Here is a 10,226-nt window from a genome sequence, read left to right as displayed (position 1 = left end):
TGCTGCGCGCCGCGCCTCCCCCCCCCCCCCCCCCCGGTGCTGTGCCGTGCCCCTCCCGGCGCGGGACTCCCGGCAGCGGGATGGCGGCCGAGCTGCGGCTCCGCCTGGCCGAGCCGCTGCAGCTGGTGGCGCGCAGGAACGAGAAGAGCGGCGTGGAGCTGAGCAGATTTGTGGCCAAGCAGGTGAGGAGCGGACGGTGCGGCGCTCGGTGGCAGCCCCCGGGCGTCCGTACTCCCTCCGTCAGGGAGGGTCTCGTAGGGGCCGCTGTGGAGCGGAGGGAGCGCACCCCTGTGCCTCCCCCGTGCCGCCATCTCCTCCTGGCCGCTCGTTCTGTGTGTGCCCGATCCCCCCGGCCGTCCCCGGCCCTCGGGCAGCCGGCGGGAGCTGATCCCCGCTCTCTCCCTCCCTCTCTCCCTGGTGCTGGTTCTTGCCGTCCTCGCCCCTGTCGGGGGTGCGCGGGTGGAGCCCATGAGGAAGGTTCTCTTCTGTATCCTGGTGCCCTTCCTATTGCGTTTCGCCTCGCAGTAAAAATCTTCAATCCATTCCATGCGCCTAAGGTGACTCTGGAGGCGTGACAGCGAGAGGTGGTATTTTGTTATCAAGCACTGAGACAGTAACTGGTCCCTACCCTGTTGCTATTTTGCGTGTCTTTTTAAATTACCTTAAAACAGCATATGGGATAAAAAAAGGCATAGATATTCTAGGCTTTGCTTTGAGGGTTTTTTTTTATCACAGTCTCCGTGTTGTAGTGATGCTGAAAACATGGTTCTATAGTCATCTTCATGCCGAAGCTGCCTTAGCTCTGAGAGGCACATCTGCTTTCTAGGAGAGTTGAGACCGATCCCCTTTCTGTCTCTGAAATGCTTGAGGACGTGTAGTAACAGCATATCAGCACATCAGATATTGTTTTATTAATGCTCTTCGTGATAGAGCTTTTGAAGCCCCTCAGATGTGTACACATTTTGGGGCTCAAAGTCTCTTTTTCTCTTTGAGTGTCTAGGAAATGTCCCAGTTGTTTGAAGATGAACAGTCTGAAATACCATATTTTTTCAGAATATTGGCTTTCAGCCTGAGTTGCTGTCGCAGTTATGGTTGGGGAAGGCTTTCATACTGGTACTCGAGGTTCTTTGTTGGTACACAGATGGCTCTTTCTTCTGTCGCTGCAAATGACAGGATCAAAGTAAAATTGACCCGAATATACAGTCCTGAGTGGAAGCTAATTGGTGGGAAGCAGTGATGAGGAATTGCTCTTCCAGAGAGAGAAGCTGCTGCGAAATAGGAAGGGGGATGATGTGGGTACGAGTTGTAGCAGACAGATGGAGCAGCGAGCCAGAACCGAATCATCGAGATTGGGAAAGACGCTGTGCCCTTTCCCTCTCGGTGACTGTTCATGGAAATGCTTCAGGTTTAAAAGCCTTGCTAGGTAGAAATTCCTAAAGAGTGATTGAATAGAGGGAGCCTGGAACAGCACGTGATTTAACATTAGCACATCCTTTTGAAAACTGAATTGCTGTTTCCAGGCTTGGAAGCTACAGCTCTAGGATTATTTTAAGTTTGTCTTGCCAGTAAACAAACTCCATCTCTAAACATCATACCTGATTGCCTGCTTTGTGTATAACCTAGAAAGCCTGCATTCTGGAAATGTAGAGCCCTCTTTGCTCTACAGCTTTGTTATGTCTTTCTGGCAGCATATTTCTTCAGCAGTATTCCATAAAGGAATGAAACCTGCCCACAACTGCTAAATAAGGAGCAGTCTTTTGAGGTTCATAGTATGGCACAGTTCATGTGGTCATGGAAGGTTTTGTTCCCTGTGCTTGGGTATGGGATAGAATTAGAACCTTTTCTGTAAAGTATTTTTATATTCTATGCTATGAACTCTGCAAATACACAGCAAATTTCTGTGCTCTTAATAAGGAAGATGTGATGAAAAGCTCTTTGAACCAGTCTTTGTTCCCCACTTTTACATTTTTGAATAATTTAAGCAAACTGTAGAAGCAATAGATCTCCACAAACTGCTGGAATGTGCTTTTGGCTCTGAATTACCAAAGGTCTGCCAGAAAGTCTTCCTGCACAGAATTCCAAATGTGAATTTTGTGCAAATGTATGTCTTTGGATGCCTGTGATCATGTAATTTCAGCAGAGAAGTTGATCACTGAGAAGGTTAAAACGCTCCTAGGAATGGAATTTAATGCAAAAAAACCCTTACTGGTTTCTGTCCTTTGCATCTACCACAGTGCTTATATGGAAATATATGTATTAAAGAACCTGACCCCTTGGGATGTTTCTTTTATTCAGTCTGTGCAACCTTCCTAACTGGACAGGAGCTCTTGAGCACACCATTCGTGATTTTTCTTTTTTAATTCGTTGATGGTTTATGTTGGCATCCTTCATTTTGCATTTCATTTTTCTCTGTAGCAGTGAAAGTTGTTTTAATAATAATTCCAAGCTTTTATTTAGAGGCCTTCAGTCTTAGCATTTGATGAAATACCTTTATTCCTTTATATTAATAAATGTAGGAAAAAGGAGTTGACCTAGTGGTCTCAAATTCACACAGTTACCCATTGTCTGTCAGAAAAATGTCCTGATGCTCTGGCAACCAAGGCAGAGGTTTTTTCATACTAAAATGTAACTTCAACATTTTATTTGAAAGATTGGTTAGACTTTCCATCGTGTAGCATTAGAAATAAGGGAAGGTATGCTGCACTTTGGCTTCCATCTTGGGCTGTATTGTCGTATCCTTCTGCTATGTTTTGAAAAGCTGTGATTTTTGACACACCTTATGTCAATGATGCAAAGTCAACGAGAAGCTTCTTGCTTGCATCCTCTCTGGTGAGGGAGAGATCTGTCCAACTCTGTCAAAGATGTGTTGGAGGAGGTTCAGGAAGTTCCAGCTTGTGAGACTGCATATCACCCCTGGGGTTTTTCTTGTTTCCCTTCAACTGTGTGGGTTGTAGGAAGAGTGTGAGCTCGCATTTTGGTTTATCTTGCTGAACTGAACAGCTGCCAAAGAGTGGTGCTTCTCTCTTTCCTTTTAGCCTCTTCCAAAGGCCAAGCCACACCTTTGTGTTGCTTCTCTTACCTTGTTCCCAGAACGAGTGCTGATTTGGAAAATCTATTCAACTTTCCCACCCAGTGTAAGACTTTGTAAGAAGGATTAATTTGGATCATCTTGCCAAGTTGGTTGCTGCACAATCACACAGGTGTTGTGTGAGGGAACAGAGACCATGACTTCCTGTGATGGAGGGAAAGAAAGATTTCCATGTGTGGCCCTCATGCCCTCCCAACTCTTTAGGAGTATCCCAGTGTTAAATCTGTGTCTGGTGTAACCTGTGTGTCGTGAGCAGAAATGTAGATTGCATATACCAGCTTGCTCATTGCTGTGATCCTTTTATGAATTTAGAGTTTGGATTAATCTAGGTATTATTAAAGATTTCTGTACTGCATGTGCTCTGAGCATTGGGATCTCTAGCTGGTCAGAGTGACCTTGAGATAGGTCTCAGAAAGTCTCTTTTCCCAGCCTGGTGTCAAAGAAGGAGTCAGAGCTCTTCATTTCTCAGTGTCAAGGTTGTTTATTGTATCTTATCCATAAAATTCTTTCTCCTGACCTGCCAAGGTCTGCTCAGCAGCACAGTCACAGGCACTCTGCCTGCTCTAGGGTGGTGTTATCTTTTTATACTAAAAACTACATGTACAATGTTTACAGTTACTTTCCAATACCTATCACCTATGTTAGACAGTGAGCTTCTACTCTAAACCAATCTAAAAGTGCCAACATCACAGCAGAAGATGGAGGCCAAGAAGAAGAAGGAGAAAGGCTGGACACGCCCCAATTCCTCCATCTTGCCCCCTGAACCCCCATTCCAAAAACCCAAAAAAATCTATTTTTCCACCCTGTGATAAATTCACTATCATTCTACTTAAACTGTTGTGGCTTGTAATTCTTCATCTAAGGTTGATAATTGTTTTTTCTAAGGGCTAAATCAAAGGCACGGGGGTCTCTGAGCCCCCTGGGCAGGGGCTCGAGTCCTCCAGGGCAGCCAGAGGAATTTCCTGGGTTCCAACATGAGCTCACATACTCTGCAAGCTGGGAGGGGGATGTGCATCCTGCTGCTGGAGCAGTGACTGGGATCGAGTCTGACTCCAGGTCTCTGTCCTTGCTGTGTGTCTGCTTCAGGTGTCTCTTCAATAACAGGCTGTGTGTGTTGTGTGCTTGGAGGCACAGCCTTTTATGATGCTTTCTTAAAGCAGCTGTTTGGTACCCCACGTGCAGATTTGACTGTCCCAGATGTGAACACTTTCAGATCAGGTGTCTGTTGCTATTGGTTGAGAAAGCTAGTATTTCATAAAGCCATGTTTAGTTAAAAATAACACCACCCACCAGAAGTATTCTGCTTCTCCATAACATTTTTCATTTAGGCTCAGATAAACAGTCTCTTTGTAGAATGAAAATGTTGCCACTGTGATTTTTGAACAGTTTTATAAGTCCTAAGGGTACTGCACACAATGATTAAAAAACTGCTTCCTCTTACAAAATTGCCAAGTGGCATGAACTTCTTGGACAGTAGACATGTAAATACAGACTTTTACTGAATCAGTCACATTATTTATTATTTTATTGTTAACTGGCTTTATTTGATATTCAAAGCTCTGGTTAATAAATTAGGCATCCTGTTGTGCCTTGTTTGGGTAGCCAAAGACATAATTTATTTAAAAATTTGAGGTACTTTCTGGTTTTTTCGAGTTGAGTTATCTGGTTCTTATAAGCCATTCTGCCTTTAAACAGCTTATTAGTCATTTTGCCACTCAAAATCTGATTCCCTGTAATGAGCAGGGCATTGCTCTATTTTTAAAATCATTTCTGATGCTGCTGTGATAGATGAGAGGCAGATAAACTTATGTTCTGTAAAAGCAAACACGAGGCCTGTAAGAAAAAGGTTGCAATTAATGTGATGTGTTTGATATTTGTAGTATATATACCTCACTGGTATTCTTAGTGCTGTATGGGGGGGATGAATGTCTTTCAAACTCAGGAGACCAGGGAATTTGAACAGGTTTGCATGTGTTCTAGAAGGGTGTGTACTGGTACAATCAAAGGACAGCTGCACTCTTGTAAAAATTGAACCATCCCTGAGATGGTGAGACCAGGAACAGGTTTTACCAGAGTAGCTAAAGCCTAGGAGAAGCAGGAATTGGCTGCATGTGGTGCTGAAACAAAAGACTGAATTACCTGAATTACAGAATATTTCTGTCTTGAACAGGATAAGGGTTCACTCGGTAAGGGAGGGGAGCATGGAGCATCCCAGTTGAGAGCAAAACCACTACAGTGCAAATTCATAGTCCTGATTTTCAAAATTACTTGTACTGCACTATGTGTTAAACATCATGGAAGTGGAGAGATGCTTGTGTAGTAACATGAGCTCAAAGAGAGAGATTTGAGGGTAAGACAAAAGAAATGGGTCAGTACATCAGTAACAAAGTTAGGAGGGCTGGGAGCATTAGGCAGGGGAGATGTGAGGTTAAGGTGTGTTGGTTTGGGATTTTTTCTTTCTTCCAGCAGATGTGAATATGTTTTCCTTGTATTTTAAAGAACCAAATGACAATTTTTGTGTAACAGTATAAAAAGAAAAAGGATTTCAACTTCAAAACTGCAGATACAAGCTGCTTCCTGTTAAGAGCATTGCTTGCTGTAATTCTTGTCAGAACTATAAAAATAAGGCTGTAATCATGACTGATTGAATGCTTCTTTTTTGTAAAGAGATAGTTATTGGAATATGATCCCAATATTACTGGGTGGAACGTGCCTGGGCTCTTCTGGCCCTTGCTGCTTGACCAGAGGCGGCAACTGTGGTGTTTTCACCCCAGAGACACCCCTGGCTTGCTGTATGCTGCAGCTGGCACTTGGAACAACTCCAGGCAAGCAGGAATTCAGTTTTTACCGCCAGTGGAAAGGCTTTAGGCGAGGAGAAGAGGAAAAGGAGACTGGATTCTGCAGGAGGGTTAATCCAGAGTTTTATTCCATGGTCACAGATCTTGGTAACAGCTCCAACAGAATCCAGACTGCATGGTCCTGTGTCTTTTTAAGGAAAGGGAGAGGGGAAGGGGTAGGTGAGCCACCAGCCAGGTGGAAGGGGGGCAGTCTCAGGGGACAATGACACCTGGACTGGCCAATGACCCCAGGGCTGAGAGGAATCTTTTGAACTTGGCCAACCAGACAATGCCCTTGCTGAATGTCAAGATGGACGGACAGCACTTAGCAAGGGGGCAAGGGGGAGGGGAAGGGAGAGGCTGGCACACCTGAGGGACTGGGAAAGGTGAAGCAGGATGTTGCTTCACACTGCAACAGATAGTGAACATGAAGCAAGTTTAAATGTTAAGTTTAATGTGTTATGTATAGTGTCTTAAATGTTTTGTGGCTCTCATAAGATCAAGCTATTAAGATCAAGGGAAATTCTAGGAAGATGTATTAATTGTTTCAACATTTCCACAATCTTTTTCTTTAAAAAAAATACAATTTGCGTTTATCTTTCAGCTGTAAAATATAATTTAGGATTTTGGGACTACTTTGCAATTCCTGTTTAGTGTATCATTCTGCATCTTACTCCTTCTGTATTGTAATTTTTTTTTGAATACTGAGAACTGTGTTAATTGAGTACTTGCTTTGGGATTTTGGACTCCCTTCTGGTTTTGAACTATTTGTTCCTGTAAAATTCATTCTGACTCCTGCATGAATAGTTCTGAAGTTAAAAGTCAAAATCATTTGTCATTTAGCCTGTTTTCACTTCCTATTCCTTTAGGTTTGGACTCAGCAGGATCGTCAGTGCATCCTCAGTACTTTCGCACAGTTATTGCTGGATAAAGAATGTACCCTGTTGATCGGCCGACAGCTTCGGCCCATCCTGCTGGATTTGTTGGAAAGAAATGCAGAAGCCATCAAAGCTGGTGGCCAAATCAACCACGATCGGCATGAAAGGCTCTGTGTAGCAATGAGCAAGCTGCTTGCTGACCACCCGGATGTTATGCCGTGAGTAATGGGATGTCAGTGTTTGAACTTAGGAGGTGTTACAACCTGCCCCTGGAGGCAGGGTAAACCAGGTTTTTGTTAATAGATTGATTGGGATGGATTAGAGAGGACACTGACTGGTGTTTTTATATTTTAGAAATGGTGTTTATACTGGTGTTTTGTTTATTTTAGAACCATTTGGTTACAGTGAAAAGGAGATATGTAGCCATTTTGGTTATTATCTGTAGAAATACAACAGTATATAAGCATAAAAAATAACACTTAAGGAAATGAATAAGGGAAACAAAAGAAAGAGGATAAGAATAGAAAGATGTCACTACCCACGGTTCCAGTGGTGAGACTTGCTTGTTGCAGTTTCAGTGTCCATTGGTCCAAATGATGGTCAAAGTGTTGATCCATCACGAGGTGGGGGAAGCCCATGGAACACAAAATTTGTTGGGTTAATAAACAAACAGGTTCAGGTGGGAAGGCCCAGGTACCTCCCCTGGTGGGGGAGAGTTTTAGCTGTGTTGCAACACTGTGGATCGTGACCAGTTCTCTGATGGAAGTTCCTAAAAGTGAACCTGGAGGCACTTAGGGATCTTTGATTCATGACTCCTCCCAAGACATGGCTGCTGCCTCTAAGGTGGCTGAGCCAGTTATGCGCCATCAGAAGGGATGAGAGCCTTCAGTGTGAATGTCCTGGTATTTTTCCCCCAGGGGAGTTTTCACACCTGAGCCACTGTGGGAGGACATTGTCATGATAAAAAGCATTATCCCACCTTGCAGGATTTGCTTCTTATTGGTGGTCTCTTCCAGATGCGGCCCAAACCCCTGCTTGTAGCCCTGGGTGATGGGTGCTCAGCCCCTCTGCCCCTGGGCTGTGACCCTGCACATCCTCAGCAAAGCACTGATGCTTTTGCAAGTGGGCAATTGTTGGAGTCATCATTAACCATTAACATTGCAGTTAACATTTCCTCCAGGCAGTATGTGCTTGGAAGTGTTCCCTGGTAAAGAGAGGTAGTGTCAGGATTTGAATTGTCTCCCACAGTAACAAATGTGTTTTGAACGGAAATAATTATTAAGTAAATACAAGTCTCAAACACAGTTTGTTTTAATTAAATCCTGTTGTAAGATGCAATTTGACTTTGACCTGTGATCTACAGAAAAGCAAAACAGCTTGAAAATAGTTCACAACCAAATCTCTGAGTTTAATATTAGACCTCTAGGCTGGTAGAATATAAAGTTGCATAAATAGGAATCTGTATTACTTTTTCAGTAAACAAGAGCAGTCAAAGAGTTTTCACCAGAGGCAGTACTGTTTCCCCTTGATAATTAAGTAATGATTTCTAATAAGGTGAAGTGTCTGTTGTCAGCTGATTGCTGAAGTGGTTGTCTTTCCCATGTGTGGATGAAGTTAATTACAGGCTTAGTTCTTAGTACTGTCAATTATTGTCTTAGGACCTGTGCCCTGACATCTTTATTAGTGTCTGGTTTTCTTTCTTCTGACTTACACGTTTGTGTTCTCTTTCTCTCTCACTCTCTTCTAAAGATTTGCTTTAAGATACTTTAAAACTACATCACCAGTTTTCCAGAGGCTTTTCCTGGAGAGCTCAGATGCAAACACAGTGCGGTATGGGCGCAGACGATGAAGCTGCGGGATCTCATGGAGGCTGCCTACAGATTTTTACAGAAGGAGCCATCAGTTTTCCGGGAGCTGTGGGACTGGAGCGTGTGTGTTCCGCTCCTAAGGAGTCATGACACTTTAGTCCGTTGGTAAGTTAAAACCTCCAAATCTTCTTCATTGAATAGCTGTAACTGTGTCTTGAATTGTAATTAAAAATGTTCACATGCAATAGAAAGCATCTTCAAGTAATACCAGCAATCCATACCAGTGGTGTCTGTATTTGTACTTCTTAACTGACCTTTTGAAAGCTGTAGTGATCTATCACAAAGTGAACTTCAGACTAGCACTTAGTAGTGATTAAAACTATGGTCTAGAGAATCTTTCCAAATTATTTCAGTTTGCCCAAGTTGGTTCTTTTTTCAGTTGTTTGTGTGTTGATTTCTCAGCAGCTGTAAAACGTAGCTTGTTTAAGCTGCACCTTGTATTTGCCTTGTTACAGGTTTTGTGTGGGATTTTGGTCAGATCTTTCATGTTAGGTGTCTGCCTGCAGGCCTTCAGCCTAACCACATGCTCTACCTTATGTAGTATTGATAGTGCCTTTTATTTAAAAAAAGATGTTTAATAGTCTTCACTTTTTAAAACATAAATTCTGAATTGTGTTGGTAGCACATAATTTCAGTAAGGTGTATAATTTAGGAAGGGCAGAACCAAGACTGTTGTCAAATCTATCAGTCATTTATGAAGCTCTTCAAAATGACATAGTTAGTGTCAGAAAAGGAGAGCACTTGCAATTCATTGAGTAGAATTGGTTTACCTGGTGTTCAACCAATAGTCTTTATTAAGTGAATGAGCTGACTCTTAAACATTTATCCTGAAACAATCTTCTGCCTTCCCCCCATCTCTTCCTTCCCCCCATCATGCTCCTTGAAAACTTTGTTCTTGGAAGTTAAAACCAGCATTATAATGAATGAGAACTGGTTTATGATTTATATTAAATGTTCCTTTGTAGCAAGACAGCTTTATGTAGTCACGACTTGGGAGTTGTTGGCTTTTTTAGGCACTCAGAATTGATTTCATTGCATTAAGTTTACTTTAGAAATAGCATGAAATGAAGTTTTGGAAGGGAAATGGTAGGAGGAAAAAAAATGGGCAGAGATGACTTCATTTTCTTTGTCTCATATGTTAACCTTCATTTATTTAGGAAAGTGCATTCCGTTATTATATTTCTGCTGATAATTCAGTTTTTCAGAGAAATGTTAGCTAATTGGTTTATAAATTAAAACTGTGCCATGATAGAATTGCTTTCCTCAGTTCTGAGATATTTGTCTAATCTGAAAGAATGTTAAGCATAGTGCTAAAATAATTTCTATGAATAAAGTTTTCTGCACGTTTTTCCAAACTTGATGTTTTGTTATGCAACTGACAGTTGTCGAACTACATTCCTTAAAACTGTTTTGCATATTTTGTTCTAAATGTAATTTTTAGGTATACTTCCAACTGTCTTGCTCTGGTTACGTGCATGAGCGATGAGCATAAATTATCTTTCCTGAAGAAGATATTCAATCCTGAGGAGCTGATACATTTCAGACTGAAGTAAGG

General features: G+C 42.4%; 1 protein-coding gene across 1 annotated transcript in view; it reads left to right on the top strand.

Annotated features, from left to right (window-relative positions):
- The first annotated feature begins 80 nt into the window (after positions 1–80).
- Positions 81–10,226, top strand: part of MDN1 (midasin AAA ATPase 1) — a 93,678-nt gene continuing 83,532 nt past the window's right edge. Inside the window, 5 exon segments of the mRNA XM_054514215.1 lie at positions 81–182; positions 6,795–7,021; positions 8,553–8,644; positions 8,647–8,776; positions 10,113–10,220. Of these exon segments, the coding sequence (XP_054370190.1) occupies positions 81–182; positions 6,795–7,021; positions 8,553–8,644; positions 8,647–8,776; positions 10,113–10,220 (659 nt within the window).

The sequence above is a fragment of the Molothrus ater genome, chromosome 3, assembly GCF_012460135.2.
Source record: "Molothrus ater isolate BHLD 08-10-18 breed brown headed cowbird chromosome 3, BPBGC_Mater_1.1, whole genome shotgun sequence".
Lineage (NCBI taxonomy): Eukaryota > Metazoa > Chordata > Aves > Passeriformes > Icteridae > Molothrus > Molothrus ater.
This window is presented reverse-complemented; position numbering and strand designations above follow the sequence as displayed.